The sequence below is a fragment of the Brachypodium distachyon genome, chromosome 1 (assembly GCF_000005505.3).
Source record: "Brachypodium distachyon strain Bd21 chromosome 1, Brachypodium_distachyon_v3.0, whole genome shotgun sequence".
Lineage (NCBI taxonomy): Eukaryota > Viridiplantae > Streptophyta > Magnoliopsida > Poales > Poaceae > Brachypodium > Brachypodium distachyon.
The window spans coordinates 34,656,209-34,676,574 of record NC_016131.3 but is presented as its reverse complement, the minus strand read 5'-3'; the positions used below and the strand labels follow the sequence as shown (position 1 = coordinate 34,676,574).

Sequence of the window (20,366 nt, the reverse complement as noted above, 5' to 3'; positions counted from 1 at the left end):
GACGTCTCTCCCGTGAATTCGGGGAGCGCCTACGTTGCAACTGTGGAATGCCACCTGGGGTAACCGAGACTGGACTAGTTTCCTATTTAGTAGCTTCGAGTACAACCATAATGCTATATGGGTTCTGGCGAGACAAGAATAAGTTGTATGAACCTAGACCCGAGGAATTGTACTGAGGTAGAATGTGTAGGGGAAGCGTGATTCTCTCGTGGTTTAGGGAATTACCTCTGAAAATCTCGTAATCGACGCCGTTGCTACTCTACCATGAGGACAGCAAGGGATTAACCCGTCGATTTCTTGTGGGGAATGTGTACAAACTCTCGAGAGCGTCAAAACTAAGTACTTAGCCATGTCTCCAGTTATGGACAATTTTGAGCAACTAGATGTGGAGCTGTAAGGAAAGTCTCACTCATTCCAACTTCATAATAAAACTTGATGGTTTGAACTTGGGATAGGAGCATTGATGTGTTTACTCAATGTCCAATAGATTAATAGGAGCATGGGTGTGTCTACCCCATGTCCAATAGTGATAAAACTATTTTGTCTAAAATGATAGGATGAAACATTGAGGCTTTTATACAAATAGCCAAACCCCACCTAGCCATATACTGCATGTACTTGATAGGATCTGTTATAACCCTTTGGTGAACTTGCCAATACATTCAATGTATTGACCCCCTAGTGGCTGCAACGTTTAAATGTTGCAGGTGAACTAGGTGAAGAGTGAGATACGAATTGTTAGGGTTGCGAGTTTACATTCCAACATGTTTCGACTGTGGAGTTGTTATGGGACTCCTGTATCTTCTGCCTTCCGCTGCAAGATTTTATTTTCTTTGAGCTAACCCATGAGGTTATGCAATATGTAAGGTATTATTAAAATTCTGGATCATTGCGTTGTAATACTTGAGACCTTTGTATCTTGATATTACATCTTGAAACTGTGTGTGCTAGCGAGTCGATCCAGGGACTAGCACGGTAAACACAGAGATCGAACCCTTGTACGGGGCGGTCGCTTCATGTAATTTTTTGTACTATTTTTGCAATTAGTAATTAATTATAAGTGTATTTTTTAAATACAAGTGTATTTTTTTGCAGCTACAATTTAGTGTACTTTTCATAATTACAGGCGAAATTTGCATGCTAATTTTTTGAACTGCAACCTAGCAATAATACTAGTAAGTGTAATTTTTGCACTTACTTTTTAATATTACAAGTTTAATTTTGTGTTTATTTTTTGCAGCTGCAATATAGTGTTTTTTCATAATTACAGTTGAAATTTGCGTGCTATATATTTTTTGCAACTGCAAGTTAGTATTTACTTATTCAAAATCGATGCATGTGTGTACACAAATAGAAGATGCACTTTGTTTAACCTACGGTATGCAAGTACATTTTTTAGGGGTATACAAGTACAAGTACATACATATGCAGAACTATTTGGAGTGTGTGTACGTGGAAGGCCCAAATCGGCCATGAGACAAAACAAGAACAAATCGTATCAGCTGGAAGGTAAACAACTCGCATATCTATTCTGCCAGTTCGGCGTATCTCGCGCAGTTCCATGGACTTGTGAGGCAGCCCCACAGGAATTTGATTTGGAATTGTCGGGCGGCGGAGAAGTGCAAGTTTTTTGGATGGTTGCTGGTGCACGACAGAATTCCTACCGCCGATTTGCTTGAGACGAGGGGAATCGGCAATGACAAATGGTGTCCTCGCTGCCCCAGTACACCCGAGACCGCTTTTCATCTTTGCATTTCATGCAACTTTGCGCGTCAGGTTTGGGCTGGCATTGGTCGGAGGTTTCACATTGATTGCTTCGAGCCGGCGACTTGGTCTGCCCCTTCTTCGATTAAGGAATGACGGATTGACAGGGAATTCTTTTTCTGCAAATCGTTCCAAGGCGGAGATCAGGGGGGCCACTGCCCTCTTCCTTCTTTCCCTTTGGAACATATGGAAGGAGCGGAACGGCCGAATTTTCAATTCCTCCAGGCGATCTGCAGGGGCGGTTATCGATCTGATTCACGATGACGCTAGACTTTGGAAGGAGGCTGATAGTTTAGGCTTGGGGCTCTTCTTTCAGCAAACGATGATGTTCCTTAGGTTTTTCAGTTTCCTTTCTCTGACCTTTCTTTCCCTCCCTTCTTGTAATTTGTTTTCTCCCTGGTTCAGTTCTTCTCGACCACTTTGGCAATGAAAAGCACGCTGTGCTCTTTTCGTCAAAAAAAAAGAACAAATCGTACGATACAGCGGGAAGACAAGTACACGAAGACGAATAGGGTTGGTCGACTGAGAATTTTTTTATCTCAGTCGCCTGAGCGTTAGTGAATGAGCCTTCTGGGATTGATTTTGATTTTACGATCTACTAGCAGTATTTTTTTCTGCTTTTCACTTTTTACAGCGCGTAATGTAAATGAGCCTTCTGGGATTGATTTTGATTTCGTACTGATCTATATATACATAACAATACCAAGTGTTCATTGATTTTGATCGTCGTCTTCTTTTTTTAACTAAAAGCAAGGAGTGTGTTTGAAGATATTAGGGGTGCCTCGAGATCCACCAAGAACGCATTGGCTGTCTGAAATCGTGTTTCTTCTTTCAAAAGAATCTCACGAGCACTTCTGATTCTATAGGTCCCCTGGCTTGAAACCATAAGGACAGTTAAGGTTGACGTGTACCCCTTCGGCCGCTAGGGCATTTTTGTATACAACATCACGCCCATACAGCAAGTAGTTGCCCAAACCACGGTATAGAGATCCCATCCGGCCAAACCACACACGTGACGCCCATACTCTAGAGAGGTAGAACTTCTAGCAAGATTATGAGCATCCCGATTGGAACTCCTACTTTCATAACGAAAACTACACGACTCGAAAGACTTAGACACAAACCAGACTTCTCTAATAACATGAGCATAAAGACCCTACGACCATTGATGGTCGTCACTAACTCCATGCAGTCAGACCCGATCATCACCCGGCAGGAGCCCATGTTCGCTGCCAGAGCAAGGGCCGGGACTCGCGAAACGCCATAGCGACGAGGGTGGCGGGGTCTGTGACAGCGAGATAGATAACTGCCGATGCTCCTAGGAAGAGGCCGGCCCGATAACAAGCCACAACCGCCACAGACCCTAGAGTTGAGTTCTTCATCACTCTCGCATCAATGTTAATCTTGACATGCTCAGGCGGTGGGGGCCGCCAGTGAGGAACAGCCGGCCGCGCCGATGGCCTAGCGGCCGAGGAAGCAGAAGCAGGCTTGACATCCTCGATGAATCTACCCCTAATAATAAAAGCAATAAGGTTTCCGTCATTGGTCAGTACGCTTTCGTCCGTCGTCTAGGCGTCTTCATAACAAGCGAAGCAAAATTTCTTCTGTCCGTGTTGGCGCGTTCCCAATCCCACCCTATGTAAACCGTTACATCCGAGCTCGATCTCCTTCTCTCCTCATCTCGCTGCCCTCAATATCTCTGACCCAAACGTACGAACCGCGGCAGGGACAAAGATCCGTGAGGATAAGAAGGCAAGAGCGCCTGCTCCATGAGACCATGCCGTTCGTCCGCGCGCCGTCCAGCCCCACCCACGACGCCCCCTCCTCCTTCCCCTACCACACCGCGTGTTTCCTTCAGCGCGCCGACAAAGCCCCACCCGCAGCGCACGCCGGCAGGCTCCTGTAGGCTACAGAAGGAAGGGGAAGGAGAGAGGTCAGATGCATCAGGCACAACTTACGTGGCGGGAGAGGAGGCTAGACGCGCCGGCACCGGCGGCGCTAGGCCGCGAGCCGTGACGCCGTCGCCGAGTATCCAGCAGGGAGGGAGGCAGGGAGGCGGGAGTGGAGGGACACAGGAAAGCAGGAGAAGGGAGAGTGGTTTCCGTTTCCCCTACCTTACTCGCCGGCAGCAGGCGGCGCCAGTCCGAGGCGGGCGGCTGGATCAGGATTGGGAGGGAGTGTGGTCAGAGTCGGGAAGGAGACGATGAGAGACGAGAGACGAGGTAGAAGAGATCACTGGAAGCAAAAAAAATAAAACTTTGACAGACAACCATTTTGTGTTTCTTTCGATTGAATGCCACATTATATTGTTATCTTTTCTATAAATCTGACTTTTCGTTTGCATATGTTTAACAGGCCGTGATAACGCACGGACACCGTACTAGTCTCTCCTCAAAGCCAAAAATGAATAAGGGGCCCTGGAAAGTATTCTCATGGATTGCTTTCCGGCGGGCGTGCCATATTGCGCATAGCGTAACAGCCATCTTGATTAAGTCGTCGTGTGACAGAGACTCTATTATCTCGAAAATCCACTACTTCGCCGAAGGTTCCGCAGTGCCGATCATATGCTCGGTGATCTGTTAATCCACTAGCGACCACACGCACCTTGCCATAGTACAGGAAATTAGCGAGTGCCTCCAGCTATCGGCTTCACCGCAGAGGGCACAGTTCCCATTGTCCGCTATATGCCGATGAGACAGCACGTCGCCTGTGGGGAGTGACTGCCTCGCCAAACGCCATAGGAAGACGTTCAACTGCGTCGTCCATTTCTTCCCCTCAGCTTGAGAGCTCGATGAACTCGGACGGCCCTCAAGCCAGGCCTCCCGCTCGAGCTTGGTCTTCACCAACAGCCGGTAGGCCGAGCGAACCGTGAAGACGTCGTTCTTCTCAAAGTGCCACACCCAGAAATCTGGCTGTACTCTGGTAGACAGAGGAACGGACCTGATCACCTCGACGTCCATGGGAAGGAAGAAGTGTTGAAGCTTCTGCACGTCACAGCTCGCAGTCGTGGCAGCAATGTAGTCGCATACCCTGATAGAAGGTCATCCCGAATGCACGCCGCCGGGCGCAGACGAGATGAACGCAGGAGCCAGTTTTGGTTCCAAGCATGAGTCATCGTCCCGTCACCGATGCGACAAATACGTACGTGACTAGGTGGTTGTTATACAAGACTGATATGGGCAGACCCCGATGACTTTGAGGTGGGAGGGGCCTATTGAATAATGCCTCTCATCTGAATTAGGTGGGATTTGCGCGTTTGTTAAGCTCGCGTCTACTCAGCCTGCAGGTTTAGGGCTTATTTGTTTGGATTTCTATTTCAGCTTTTGGTGCTTCTAGTCCTGTAAAAAACACTTCTTCCGTTTACACGTGAAGCTGAGAAGCACGTCCAGGAGAAGCACCTTCGGATGCACCCCGGGGAAAGCACCTCTAGACGTGGTTCTCAGCTTAATGTGTAAACGGAATAATTGGTTTTAGAGAATTAGAAGCACCAAAAGTTGAAGAAGCTGAAACAAACGGGACCGCAGCAAAACCAGGATCCTAGCTACAATGCAGCCCAGCAGACCACCTAGCCAACCAAACACAGATCAGATGGTTCTTAAAAATAGCATAGAAATGTGGAATAATACACTTACTGTAGCGCCTAGAAAAATTACAGTTTTGCTATTTCAATTCACCGTGCAGTTTAAGATGCGAATTATACCAGAAGAAGGGAGCTAGTGATGAGCCGTGCAGGTTTCGATGAACGCCCTGACCTTCTCCACGACCTCGCCAGCTTCGGGGAGCTTCGGGAACATGTAGAAGCCGTGGATGGCTTCCGGGAAATCCACCAGCCGCACCGCTGCATTGCGGTTCTTCCGCTCCAGCATGACGGCGTACCGCCGCTGCCAGTCCTTCAGCGGGTCGAACCCGCCAACCACCACCATGGCCGGCGGGAAGCTCTCGCCCAGCTTGGGCTCCGGCTCCGCCTCCCCAGTCACGTGCGCCGCCTCGTGGTTCCGGTCCGCTCCCAACGGCAGGAACGCCTTCCAGGACCAGTCGGACCGCCGCATGTTCACCACGGGCGCCACGCCTTCCAGGGAGATCTCCGATCCGGTTCTCTCCTCGCCGCCGAAGTAGGGCTGCAGCAGGATGATCCCCGCGAGCTGGACCACGTGCTTGGGATTGGGATTATTGGGATCATCGGAGGTCCAGCGGTGGGCCACGTGGTGCGCGATGTTGCCCCCCGCGCTGTCCCCGGCGAGGAAGCAGCGGGAGAGGTCGACGGGGGCGGGGAGAGAAGCGGCGTTGGTAGCGGCGAGGTAGCCGAGGACGTCCTCGCCGTCGTCATAGGCGGCGGGGTAGGGGTGCTCGGGGGCGAGGCGGTAGTCGACGGAGACGACGACGGCGCCCAGCGCGCGGGCGAGGCGGCGGCACAGGGCGTCCATCGGGGCCGACGCCGCCGACAGCAGCGTGAAGCCGCCTCCGTGGAAGTAGACCACGACGGGGAGCGGCGCCGCCGGAGGGGAAGGGGGTGAGAAGACGCGCGCCCAGAGGCCCTTGGCGGCGCGGGCGCCGTCGATGGTGACGTCGGCGGAGCTGACGCCGTGCGCGGCGTCAGGGCGCGAGGTCGCGCGGGCCCGGCGGTCCACGAGCGAGAAGAGGAAGCGGTTCACGGTGCCGTCGCGGCGCTGCGCTAAATCGCAGGCGGTGGTGAGGGCCATCACCTGGAGCCGCACCGCCCACGGCAGCGCGATCTTCTTCCTCCTCTCGCCGCCGTTCTCTGTCATCCACGGCAACCAGTGCTCGCAAATTAACGCGCGCGGCTTGCAGAAACAACAGCTGAAGTCTACATATTCACGAAACCGCGTCTCAAGGATACTGTACATATATACAACCAACGGTCAGGAACTCAGGATCAATCATACTCGGGATTTATCGATTCATCGGCATACTGCTTCAACTTGTGGAGACGAAGCAGGCTACGCCTACGCGAAATCCCGTGGTCAACCTGTCACGGTGTCACCTCATACGAGGAACGGTACGAGGTGGATAATTAAATATCACCAGTAAGACCGCCTTGCAACGGCTTTCGAATGGCAAGAAAAACACCAGCCAACAGATAAATCAGAAGTTAAACAGTTGAGCACATATGGTTTCTAACATTTTGGTTAGTTCAGAAATTAAGTACGCTCGTTTCATCTTCAGAGCTAATGAAATTAGTTCGGCTTAATAATTTTTAATATATACTTGCACAAATGGGTGACCTTGATTTTGGTGGTCTCCCAGCTGAGTATTAGGGGCGGGCATCTTAACCGATAATGTTGTATTGAATCGAAAGAATCGGGAGCGATCCCAAATGAACCGAAATTTTTTATCCTTAATTCGGTTAGCAAAGTTACGAAACCAAAATTATTTTGTTCAATTCGGGTTTTATTCTTCGTTAACTGAAAGAACCGTGGAAACTGAACAGTTAAGTGTATGACTTTTGGTACTTTTGGCCCAGCTCTCTTCGCTGATTGCACCAGGCCCAGCCCGTCTAGCGGTTTAGCCTCCCGTACGGGATTAACTCGCCCAACGCCTTGAGGTCTCCAGGCCACCTAGGTCCGCGTGGCCTCCGATCACCTTCACGGCCATGCAGGGCGCAAACCTGGGACGGTTTGCTCTTGTCCTGCAAGAGATCAAGGACCGGCTCCCTGGTTTTCGTCGGTGAACTTTGAGCACGAAGGTCGTTCTTCGAATGGGGAGGCGCATGCTCTGGCGCGCGCATCAAGACAGGATGGCCGTTATGTCTAGCTAGTCGAATCGCATGATCCCTTTTGTATTCCCCTAATTTTAGCTAATCAGTAAAGTGGCAATTCTTCCTAAAATAAAACCTCACCCAACGCTCGAATTTCCCCACCCCTGGAGTCCCCCCATGGCCCGATCACCCCTCCATGTTGCGTCCTTGCTGCCTCGGTCGCCCTCACCGATCCTAAACCATAGCTGCCGCCCGCCACTGGCACGCAACACCTCCACGGTTCGTGAGCTGCCAACTCACCGCCGCATTCTGCCGCCAGCGCGCGACGCCGCCAGCCCGTAGCGCCGACACTAAATGTGGAAATATCGCCCACCAGCAAGCCCACCCATGGATGCCCGACCTGAATGGATACGGTACGGTATGGTTCGGCGTTCACGCCCATGGTTACCCAATTAGCCGTGGGTAGGGTATGGATATTTGTTCCTACCTGAGAAGTCACCTGATTAATATTTTTCTAATTAAATAAATATTATTTTAATTCATATGATTATATGACATGTTCTTAATGAATAAATTCAACCGTAAAAAAAAATAAAGACCAAACACCAAACTGCAAAACCGGCCCAGTGGCCCATGATCGGATGACCCATCCAGGCATCCACTGTTTAATGCATCCATCTCCCAATCTCGCATCTCTCTTTATGCAATCGATGCATTCTTCTCTACCGTAGCCGCCGGCCACCATAGCTTCTACGATGCGTCCATATCCTCCAAAATTATCTTTTTTCTTTTGAAAAACCTCCAAAGTTTCATATCTTCTCCGTAGATCTTGTGCCTTTTCATGTAAATCCCGCTGCTCTCCCATAATCCCGTCCCTTTCTCAGTTCCACTGCTGCTGCACGTACAGGTGCCAGCCGGTGTGTACAGGAGCAGAACCGAGGCGAGGCAGGGCCGCACGGGTGAAGTGCAGTCATGCGAGCAAGGGGCGGCTGGAAGACGGAGGAGGGGACGACCAATGGAGCGGTTCGTGTTGGAGAGATCGGGATTTTGGGCGAGTTCGTGTTTGACTTGGACATGAGGAGGCAGAGAGGGGGCGGCCAAGAAGAGATCGGGATTTTGGGTGACAGAGGGACATAAGGGAGATCGGGATTTTGGGCGAGAGAAGGGATGTACCGTCAACAGCCGCGGTTCTCACCACCAACTGCAATTTAATACATTTGTATTGTATAGATTGTGTCAGCAATAGGCCCATAAAAAGTTTAAAAAATCAAATGTACCGACCATTATTATTAATAATGCAAATAACTAAAGTTTGAGTCCAAATATACAATGTGTAGTTTGATATTGAAATTTTATGTTGAAAACAATGTTTATTCGGGTATATTCCGTTCGTTTCCGTGTTCCCCAATAAATATTTGAGTGAAATTTTATGTTGCTATGCTATAATTTCTTTTTCTGGCCATTAAATGTCGTGAAATGCAACTAAATGCTAGAAAATAGATAAACACCGTGAAAATCCTTGGAATTCCTCAAAGACCCATTAAATCTGGTGGAACACATGTATGATAACATATGGATGCAAAATGAGTGCAGCCTGGGCATGTTGCTTCACAGAGAAATCGCTCTCCCGGCCATCTGAAAAATGGGGAAATATGTTTTCCGCATGGAATTAGCGAAATTTTCTCCAAGTCTCACCTCATCATATCAAAGAACGAATGCACGAAATTTGGAGACAATATGATGATTTTTCTTGCTAGTTTGGCCAAAAGAGGGTACTTACGTTAAACTCCATTTAACATGTTGCATGATGAGCCCTTGTGTGAAATAAGTGTTGTACAACTTTCAATACCTTGAATATTACATGTTACTTGTTCCATCTGCAAATTTGTCTTCCATTCTAAATTTGAATTTTGTTTAGTTTCAGCCTGTACTTAAAAAGAAAAGCTTTTTTTTTTCTCTGGACCGTTGTGCCAAAAAAAAAACTCAGCCCAATTCTCACCTCTCTGACACGTAGGCCCAGCAGACCAGCACACTTTCTTTTTTTCCCTACTAGGCCTCTCAATTCCCTATCTAGCCCATCTGGACGACCTAGCCCAGCTCCATCCTGACCGAGAGCCCTCCCTCACGATCTGCCTAAGAAAAAAAGGAGAAAAAAAAAGAAAAAAAAGGGAAGCCTTACCTCCTGCCGGGCCGAGACCCAGCCTAATCTGCCCGCCTAGGCCATCTCGGCCAACCTGCAGCCCAAGCGGAACTTCAGCCCAGCCTGTACAGCCCGGTGCCAGCCCAGCCTGCGAACAAATGTGACCGAAGTTATCGACTGCAAGCGCAGCGAATCGCTGCCCTCGTCCCGTGCGTCTTCTTCGCCCCCGGCTGTGCGCCGCCGCCGCAACAATCTCCTCCCCCGGCTTGTACCAGACTTCGGCCCAACCTCCCTAGGCTCCGTGAAGACGTACTGACCACCCAGGTGCTTCTCATCGATGCTCCCGAGTTCGGGCGCGTACCCGCGTCGAGGCTCTGGCCTACCGCCGGCCGCCCTGGTCGACGTTGTCGTTGTGTTCGTCCATCGCTGCTCTCTACCAGCCCATCGAAGTAGACATGATATCCTCATTCCTTTTCCCTCTTTCGCTCTCTCTCTCTCTCTCTTACCTTCTGTCACCCCCCGCGTGCCACACCAGCCGCCGGCCCCTCTCCGGCGACGACCTGTCTCGCGCCGCCCCTGTTCGTTGTCTCCTCGCGCAGTACAACCATCCCGCCCCTCTTCTGCCCCGAAGCTGCGCCAGAGCCCAACTCCGGCGAGCCTCCAGCGAGCACGGGCGCCAGGTCGCCGGCATTGATGTCTGCTAGGTTGGCCCGACCAATGGCCCTGGCCCCACTGTGACCTGCTGTGTGGGCCCAGCTCGTTTTTCTCATTAATTAATTCAGACAACTAAAACTGTAGTGGGTCCCATCTGTCAATAGTCCCATGACACCTCAGCAAAAATTAACACCTAGACATGACACGCAGACAAAATTGAAGAGGTGGCTGCCTTGTCAATTCATTGCATCACAATTTAAAATTCAGGACGATTTCAAATGGTCACGATCAACTAGAAATAACCTTATAAAGCATTTTGTCAATTTTATGACCATTTCGTGCAGCTGGCGATTTTTGGACCGTGTGATCCTTGCGCTGAGATTGGTGAAACTTTGTTGGCTTTCCCTTTTCTTTTGCTTAGCAGCTCCACGCCTCCGTTTTCCATTTCTCGTCGGCGCTCCTGTCCCAACCACTCACTCCCCTGGGTGGCTGGGTTCCTCGCCGCCGACCCTGCTACAGCCGCCGCTCGTCTGTTGAGCGGCCGTGCGTTCGCCGGCGCCGCCGCTCCTGCTGTACCGACGCCCCTGCTGCACAGTCCCCCGTCCTTGCCGCGCCGTCCCCCGTCCCTTCTGTGCCGCTGCGCCGTCCCCCGTCCCCGCCGCCGTGCGCTCGCCTCCGTCGATGCCCTTGCTGCGCCTTCGCCATCCTGCCCACCTTGATCCTCCCGTCAACATCTACGGCCTCCGTCATTGCCGCCCCTGCTGCTCCCTCGCCGCCGAGCACTCGAGCAGAGAAGGTCAGCTTTCTCCATCCCCTCTCTCCTACTTCTCTGTTACTGCATCCCTCTTCTCTGTTCCCTTATCCCTTTTCTCTGTCTTCTCTATCCCCTCATTGCCTTAATCTCTCTGAATCTCTGAATCTATATACTAAATTGTTGTTTGATGAATATCTCCTCTATATACTAAATTGTTGATTGGTGGTTGCTATATGTTTTGATTCATTTGTTTCTACCCAGGTTAGTGGAGGAAATTTTGTTCGGTGGATGTGATTTGCATATAGGCATGGCTTGTTTGCTCAGTACCCCTATGTTTTTGCTTGAAGATATCATGGGGGTTGGTCCTGCATATTTTTTCTGTGAGTGAATTCCATCTTTTACCCTCACTTTTCATTCTTGTGACACAATCTACCCCATTTAAGAGAATTTCTACAAACCTACCCCATTTAAGCAAAATTGTGCCACTAATTACCCACTCTTATATTTTTTCCCCAAATCTCACAATTTCTGAGAGACTGGGCCTATTTTTCAGACCGATCTTGACTTTGGGCACGCACAGGCTGGGTACAACGACGTCCTCCCGTAGTCCCGTCGACCTTTTTGGCCTTGCCGCTCCTCTCCTCTGCCGCCAGGATAAGACGCCACATAGACTTTTTTCACAGATCTAAGAAAAGTAGCCATGGATGGAAGAAGCAAACTGAGAGGATGCACGCATGGGAAGGAGAAAATCAAACAGAGAGGCCGGTCAGCTACACAACAACCAGCCAACCAAACTGGCAACCCTTGTCTGGCCGGCCAATGATGTGGATCGACGGCGAATACACCTTGATTTCCGTTCCAGCCTTACGATTACAACTCACACGCAGCCACACATCGATCCCTCTCCTCCTGTAGAGTCCACTCACTGGTCATCGTCCATCGTACACTCATCGCGAACCTGCTCTCGCGCCCGCGGAATGGCCGGCCAGAGCGGCGGCATCCGCCAGTCTGCGGCGCTCACGGCCGCCGTTAATCGTGTTGGAACCGTCGACGTGGTCCGACTGCGACTCGTGCAGTGCATGGCAGAAAAACCATCACCTGCTGCTTCACTTCGTCTCTCAGAAATTGTGTGATTTGGGGAATAATACAAGAGGGGGTAATTACCGGCACAAGTTTTCTTAAATGGGGTACATTTGTAGAAATTCTCTTAAATGGTGTAGATTGTGTCAAAACAATAGAAAGAGGGGGTATAAAATGGAATTCACTCTTTTTCTGTTCAGTTGGGTTGTGCTCCCTCTCCATTGGAAGTAATTGTGGTGAGATTTGGTGAAATGTATGGTTTATGTCTGTTGCAATTAGGTTGTGTTGCTTCAATTTTGGTTCAATGGCAGGAGCGGCTTGTGGTTTATCCAAAGTAATGCTAAATTTTGGTTCATGATTTGCTATTTTTGCAATTGCAGTCACGCTAAATCTGCATTGCGTATGTATGTATTTCTTCTCTTCTAGGCATGTCGCATCATTTAGTACTGGCCCTGTCATCTGAGGCGGAGTCTGCTCCTCCCCGTCCCGTGAGTCCCATTACTGTATACATTGTAGTTTGTATCTAGCTTTTTGGTTGTTGATTTCAGTTGTTTTTGGTTCAGGGAAACACCAAATTGCACTTCATTTAATTTCTTTGTTTTTGGCGTTTTGCGCTATACTCCTACAGCAATCACATGATCCCTGCATGTAGTTGCACATATTTTGTTTTATAATCCATTGTTTGTTGGGAACGAATTTATAAAATATAACCAATACTACGCAGTGGCAAATAATGCATGTGGTTGCTGAATGGCTTACCTGGTCAGCTTGTGAATAACCATTGCTCTGTAGATTTATAAATATTGGCAATATTTTGCTCTCCAAAAGTAGTACTCCCTCCCTCCCATATTAAGTGACTCAAATTTGCCCAAATATGAATGTATCTATGCCTAAAATGCGTCTAGATAAATGTAATGTCACTTAATATGAGACGGAGGGAGTACAACATTGTGGTGTTAGCTGTAATTCTGGGATACCTAACTGATTTGGATACACCGGGAGATCAATATTTGTAGTGTACCATGCACAGATTTTCCCAAAACTAATTATAATGCATAAGGAGGGAATGCATAAACTACAATGAATCAATCATAAATTGTGGTTGGGGCTGGGGCAGTGTGGGTTCTGGGTTGTTCCGTTGCACTGGGAGATGCGATCCAACCTATCCATTATGATGGTGCAATTAATTGCATTGTTTGATTTTATTATTTGCACCATCATATCTCCATGCAATACCAGTGTACATATATGTTGCAGTGCCACAATTACTATCTTATACCCCATCTTATACATGTATCTGTGATTTTTGCACTATCATATGTATATGCAATGAGTATGCAATTAGAGCACATGTATGTTGTATGTTCTATCCAATTGCATAGACTCATTACAACGTAGACAGACCATTATAGAATAAGCCTAGTAAACAATTACATACATTTTGGTCCATCCAATATCAACGGCTGGATGCAAAGTAACTGCAATATACATGCATTCCAATGTGAACCAATAGAAATTCTTTTCTAAATTTCAAGAACTCAAAAGCAGGAGCAAAGATTGTTTGAAAGTAGGTATAAATGTGCCTTTAATTTTTTTAATGCATTACATCTACAGTTGTAATTCTAGTTTTTCTTTTGTGAATCAACATAAACATCAAAGAACCAGGAAGAGAGGTTTATTCATCCTTAATTCGAAAGAAAGTATTATCTAAACTTTCTTGGTCATTCTCTCTGTCTCTCTCTCTCTGTGATGCAGCAATTAAGTAGTCGTTCTGAATCTTGATGTAAGCTTTCCATTTGATTTTTACCATGTAATTGAAACTGCTACCCTTGTCTCATGTTTTCAATTCAAAATTTTAAATTTGGAGTGCATGAGTTCCCTTATGAGTTCAATTACACTACATTTATTTTTTGCCGGTCTCTGGTGAGTCACCCGACGTGGCTCGTGCTACTTGTGAAGTGTTGCCCCTGTTCTCTGGCATTTTTGGCTGCTGATTTTTTGTTTTTGTGTTGTTGGCTTAGGTGTGACGAAGGGAAGACTGCAGAGGTGATAGGAGGTTCGTTTCGCACTCATCGTCAATGAAGTCTAGTCAGCCGTCAGGTGAGCTTGCTTGTTCCGTTACATGTCCAAATTGGTTGTACTTGTTTTGTTCGTTCAGGTTTTGTTTGTTCAGCGGTGAGTTTGACCTGCTTGCGGTGTTGTTAAGCTGGCGAAATAGTTGTTCTACACTTTGCCCCCAGAGGTTTATTTTGATTCTTGTGTCGTTGTTTGCTAGCAGATGTTAGTTGTAGCTTGCCCCCCTTGTGATTGGGTATACTGACTCTCACCAGCGTTAATTTGTTTTGTTGTGTTTGGGAATTGTCGTTTGATTTTCTGGTTTCGTTAATGTTGCTGGTGCTCTCCGAGCACTCATTTTTTTCCCGCAGTTCTGCATTTTTTTAAAACCCATTTACACTCCTTTTAAATTTAATTGCACTCATTTTATTGCTGCAATTCTAGGTTTCCCAAATCGCAACTGCAACTTATTTGTTCTGGATCTTTCCTATTTACACTAGAAAGCCTGTAGACGGATCAATTTTACAATAAGCAAGTAAATATGTACCTGCATTTTGGTCGATCCAATGGTACATTTATACCAATATAAAATATACCTGCACGTGTTGTTTCATGTATGAATCCCCAATCTGCTCTTTTTTTGTTTTCTTGTTGCAAATTCAAAAGAATTGTGAGTTAAGATCAAGAGAGGAAGGTGCACACATACCTTGATGACTGCGGCTCGAAGTTAGACTCCATATTCTCACTCCCTTTTGCTTGTTCTCCCTTCTGATTTTGATCTCTGCTCAACGATTTCACCTTGCTCTCTCTTCTCCCTAGCCGCCATGAGTTTTTATGCCGCGTCGAGTCGCAGTATAGTTCTGTTCTTTCCCCAGATTGGTAAGCCTCCTAATGCCCCTTTTTTGTGTCCTGGTTGGGTCTCATTTTATTGGGCTCATTAATTGATGCTTGAAGTTTAAAAGCCCAGGGTGCCTGAATTTTGTTTGTTTGTGCGAGGAACATTGTTCGGTCATTATCTTGCTCTCTCCTTGGACCAAATTTTAGTGTCAATTGTTTGGTTCTGTCTACCCTGCATATCATTCTGTTTTTTTGGCACGTTTTCTTCTAATTTCTGTTGCTGCATCTACATATCAATTCAAACCTTTTTGTTGACTTTTGCTTCCCTGTCTTGTAGAAATTTATTATTTGTGGTCTCTTTTATGGCTTTTATGGAAAAAATAGTAACCCAGGTATTTTTGTACATTGCAGCCCCAGATACAATATAAAGCAGTCCACAATTTGGTTTTGATAGGCGGGAAGGTACGTATGATCTCAACTTTCTGGTTTGATTTTTAACTCAAATTTCTCCCCTTGTTCCACTGTCCTAAAATTTGCGGGGCATGTCTTTTTCATTTCTACCTCTTCTGTAATCTGTTAGCACTTGCACCGCCTTTTAGTTCAAATTGCACCCCGTGTTCTACCAATTGAAAGTTTTTTTAATTGCAATTGCATATAGAAGAGATAGGACCTCTAGATTTTTGCACTTGCACTGTCATTTAGTACATTTGCACTGCATTGTGAGTTCAATTACACCATATTTACTTCCGCACTTGGTAGTGCATTAAGTTCTACATTCAACTGAATTTCAATTCCAATCCTCCAAGTTTTTGTATGTTCCACTGCTGGAGCCAAAGTTAGCAAACTATGACTAATTTTGTTCTTCATCTCTTTGCATGTTTTTGTTTACTGGAGTTGAGAGGCTGAGAGCGGCGGATCTTCAATGCATGTTCCTGGAGAAAAAATTGTGCAAGCTCTGTACTGCCAAAGCCCAAATAAAGAATGAGGTAACTCCTTTTGCACCTTAATGTTTAAGCAGCAGTCTATTACCCCTAGTGTTTAATTGTGCAGGAATTTACTCAAACTCTTTACCCAATTACACTGAATTCTGTAAAAAAAAATTGCAAATCCAAGTGTAGCCAGTTGGAATTGCAATTTCCTTTTTCTTTTTTGTTTATAGGTGTCTTCACCATTATTGGACTTCACTGCACGATGGTGAAGAGTGTTTAGGTGTTTTGACTATTCATTTTTTGGGGGAAGTTTGAATGTTTGAATAACATAGAACAATTTGATTTTCCAAATTATAGATAGTGGCGTTTTTTGTTGATAAACGTAGTCCACTGGATTCAAAATTTTGAGCAGGCAGTTTTACCTTTTGCAATTCCAGTTCTTTAGAAATGCAATTTCAGTTCATTTTATTTGGAATTACAGCCTGAGTTAATCTGTATTTTGCACCTGCAGCTTGTGCAATTGCAGTTTTACTATTTGCAACCTAGATTCTTGTAGTGCAAATTTGAATTCTGCTTAGAAGGAAAAAAAAAAGGTGTGTGTTAGATCCCTTAATCTGCATCCCCAGCTCTTCTGTATTTTAACATGCGTGTGTGTTTGATCCCATAATCTGTTAGAAAGCCGGTTTCTTTACGAAACTGATTTTTTGGCGAATATAGAATCGATAATCTTCTTGCGGTAGAGAACATCTCATAATTTTACTTTCTGGCTCTAATTTTCAGGTACTGAAACAAGGCAAACAAGCAGGAGCATAGATTTTTCTATTTCAAAGAGCAGAGATTTGTTTTCAAATGAGGAGTTACTTTACATTTTGCAATCACAGCTTTTCACAATGCAATTGCAGTGATTTAATTTTGAATTGCATACCAGCGGTTGTACTCCCTCCGATCCTAAATTCTTGTCTCAAATTTGCGCAAATATGGATGTATCTACTCTTAAAAAGCGTCTAGATACATGTATTATTTCGACAACAATTTATGATCGGAGTGAGTATTTTTTACCTCGGCATAAAGTGCAATTTTTTGCAGTTTTAGGCAATGCATTACTTGACCCTGGGTTCTTTCATTTTTTTTGCAATTCTGTCGTAGCCCGGGGCTTAGACATTGGGGATGCTAGGCACCTCCTTTTAGATTCGGCAGTGGGCGTTGGGGATCGCTCTGGCGAGGCCAATGTCAAGCGCAAAGAGGCACAAGTCCGTTTACCCAGGTTCGGGCCACCTTGAGGTGTAAAACCCTACGTCCTGCTTCTAAGTTTGTATTAGCAATGAACAGGTGCTTTACAGATTGCCGGGGGAGTCCCCGGGTGCTCTCCCCTTTTCTGCTAAGTAGCTACTTGCTATTTCTGAGCTAAAACTAGAAAGAATCCAACCCCTTGACTGTTGGCGTTGGTCCTCCTTTTATACTCAACGGGATACCACAGGTGTCTCGGTGCATGAAGGATAAGTGTTGAGCAAAGACCCTAGGCAGCTTCCCCTCGCTGCGCTGGCGTGCATGCATGGCACAAAGCACTGTACCGGGGGTGGTACGTGCCTTGGATTCACCGAGAGCCACTCACTGTGGGCTGACTTGACAGGGAACCACCCTCCTGTCAGAGCATTTAATGATTGCTTGTGACATACTCCACGCCCTGACCAGCCCTGCTCGCGGGGAGCCTGCCAGGCGGCCATGTGGCGTCAGTGCGCTGGCGTGCATGCATGGCACAAAGCACTGTACCTGGGACGGTATGTGCCTTGGATTTAATGAGAGCCACTCACCGTGGGCTAACTTGACAGGGAATCACCCTCCTGTCGGAGCATTTAATGATTGCTTGTGACATACTCCACGCCCTGACCAACCCTGCTCGCGGAGAGCCTGCCAGGCGGCCATGTGGCGTCAGTGCGCTGCCAGCTGGGTACCGACCCTGTGGAAGTGCCTGCGCCAGGGAGCGCTCTCTCGGCAAGTGACCTTCTCGGGGGGCGCCCTGACGGAGATTCTCTTGTTGCCTTATGGGAGACCCCCGTAGCCCGGCTAGTCCTGCCGGGCCGATGACTTCCCGGGCAGCTCGGGCGGTGCTGCCCAGGGTGCTGCCCTCGCCGGGGGCAAATGAGGCAACGGTGGTACCCCGGATGCCACTGGTGCGACAGTAGCCCCTGGGCGTGGGCCGGCAACGCCTGCTCCCGGGCGAACTCACCCTTGGTCGGTTGCCGGGCTACGCCCTTATCCGACGCGTGGGTCCCGAGTCGTTTCAGGTTCCCGTTTATGCGTTAGTCCAAGGACTCCGCCGTTACGGGCAGAGTTGTGGGGGCGAGATTTCCGCCCTAACCTCCCCTTAAACGCGGGTGGTTAAGGCCACGTTCCGCATTCCCCTTCTTTAAGCGTAGTTATCCCCAGCACCTGTAGGGTGCGGATGCGACCGTTGCTCAGCGCTGGGGTGCTATAAAACCCCACCGCTGCGCTGAGGAGCAAACACTTAGCCCCCCAGTCCCTCTTCTTCGCCCCCATTCCTCCTTGCGCCCCTGAATCCTGCTAACCACCGCCCACATTCTTCATGGCGCCGACGGCTCCCAAAAGAGGGAAGGGTTCCAAAAGCTCTGCGGTCGACAAGGACGAGAAAGCCTCCAAGAAGCCCTTGTCGGAGAAGGACCAGAGGAACCGGGAGATGAGGGCCACACGGGCCTTCTTCAAGCCCGGCTACAACGGCGAAGGGGTCGACAAGCTCCGGCACGTTGTCGCCACCTCGTTCAACGAGTACGGCGAGACGCTCTTCTTCCCCGCCAGCGGCAACCACCAAGACAACGACTTCCGGATGTTCGGCCGCTTCATCCTTGCTGGGTTCGTACCTCCGTACTCCCTCTTCGTCCATGCTCTCATGACGGTGTACCAGCTTAAGGTCGCACAGCTCCACCCCACTTCCCTCTTCCTTCTAACCGTCTTCCAATTTCTGTGTGAGGGGTTTGTTGGGGTGATGCCATCGGTGGCATTGTTCCGCCATTACTTCTACCCGCGCGTCGAGCAGTCAGGAGCGATGTCGTCGAGGGTCTCGTTCCGCGCCCGCGACAAGATGAAGTCGGAGTTCATCGTGCGGAGCGAGAAGAAGATCGAGAAGGAGTGGCGCGGGAGCTGGTGTTGGGTTCGCGTGGATGAGCCCGACGAGTTCACTCACGTGCCCACTGAGCTGTCGATGAGTAGCGGCAGCTGGCGGGACCGCTACAGCCGGGACGCGGAGCTCCTTCCCATCATCAGGAAGATCAAGGCCCTGTGGCTAGCGGGGCTCACCGATCTGGATGTGGCGCGCACCTATATCAGCCGGCGCATCGCGCCGCTGCAGCTGCGGTCCCGCCCCGCGTGGATGTACACGGGGCTCGGCGACTCCACGCGGCTAGATAGCGTGCGTGTGGCACCGGAGGTGATCCAGGAGTGGGTGAAGGGAATCACCGGCGAGGACGTTCCATTCGCGGAGCTGCTCCCGGGGGCTCCATCCCTTCACGCCGGCGTCGCGGGCCTCCACGACATCATCGGCAGCTACCCACCCTGCAACGAGTGGGGGCTGATGTCCGGTCCACGGTCCCAGCCCCGAAGCCTCCGCCACCCGCAGCCCGTGGGAAGCAAGTGGCCGAGGAGAGCGAGGGGGGATCGGATTCCAGCTAGCCCGGCGGCGAGTCCTCCGGCGACGAGGCCGGCGGCGTTGCCGGGGCCAGGACAGTCCTCCCCGAGGCGGAGGCGGATGACGAGAACGACGTGCCGCTAGTGCGGCGACCGAGGGCGCCGGCTGCTGCAGCTTCCTCTTCAACAGCTGCGGGCGCCCCGGCGGTTGCCGTGGCAACTGGGGCGGCGGCAACTCCACGAGGGTCCGCGGCACGGCAAAGCGGGGAATCTTCACAGGTTACTCGCTCAGGCTCAATTCCCCAAGGTAAGCTGATCCTCCCCCTTCTATCTACGAGTTTGAGCTTGGCTTGATTCCTTTGTTTCTCCATTGACACCTTGCAAGGACAGCGCTCCCGCCGGAGCCGGCAAGACGGGGAGAACCGACCCTGCACCCGCCGCGCCTAGTAAGAAGCCGCGCCCCGGGCCAGTGCCAGTACGCGGGTCAGCGACGCCGCCACTACGCCCGCCGCCGACCCGGTCCCAGGGGAGGAGGAGCCCGTAGCAGGTACGGTCCCCTCTCCTGATTCCATTGGACACGCTCCTTTTGCACGCTGATCCTTAACCGTGTGTTTATCTTGGCTTGCAGGCAAGACCCAGCTTGCTGGGGATAGTTCGGCAGCAGAAGCCGGGTCAGAGGGGGACAAGCCTCCCCCCACAAGCACGACGACCCCGCAAGGTAATCACCCAGAACTCCCTTGCACTCGTCATGGGGTACCCCATCTTAGCTTGGGATACTCACTCTGCCCTTGTCGCGGG

At 49.2% G+C, this 20,366-nt stretch overlaps 1 protein-coding gene and 1 long non-coding RNA gene across 10 annotated transcripts; one reads left to right on the top strand and one right to left on the bottom strand.

Annotated features, from left to right (window-relative positions):
• Window positions 1–5,247: 5,247 nt before the first annotated feature.
• On the bottom strand, window positions 5,248–6,711 carry LOC100842504 (probable carboxylesterase 18). Its single transcript, XM_003560630.4, has one exon. It carries the CDS (start codon window positions 6,627–6,629, stop codon window positions 5,478–5,480), a length of 1,152 nt encoding a protein of 383 aa, XP_003560678.2. The 5' UTR covers window positions 6,630–6,711; the 3' UTR covers window positions 5,248–5,477.
• Window positions 6,712–10,702: 3,991 nt separating this feature from the next.
• Window positions 10,703–16,987, top strand: LOC104581542. 9 transcript variants are annotated; one of them, XR_002962450.1, is made up of 8 exons: window positions 10,703–11,070; window positions 11,290–11,408; window positions 12,388–12,442; window positions 12,535–12,596; window positions 14,130–14,208; window positions 15,412–15,462; window positions 15,895–15,986; window positions 16,710–16,987. It is a non-coding gene; the product is annotated as an uncharacterized LOC104581542 (long non-coding RNA). The 9 variants fall into 9 exon arrangements; XR_002962449.1 differs by having other exon boundaries at window positions 12,309–12,442; XR_729532.3 differs by lacking the exon at window positions 12,388–12,442 and having other exon boundaries at window positions 10,704–11,070.
• Window positions 16,988–20,366: the final 3,379 nt, after the last annotated feature.

Bases quoted from the DNA above. Each gene is read 5' to 3' on its own strand.
- LOC100842504 (XM_003560630.4), bottom strand. From the start codon at position 6,629: ATGTACAGTATCCTTGAGACGCGGTTTCGTGAATATGTAGACTTCAGC.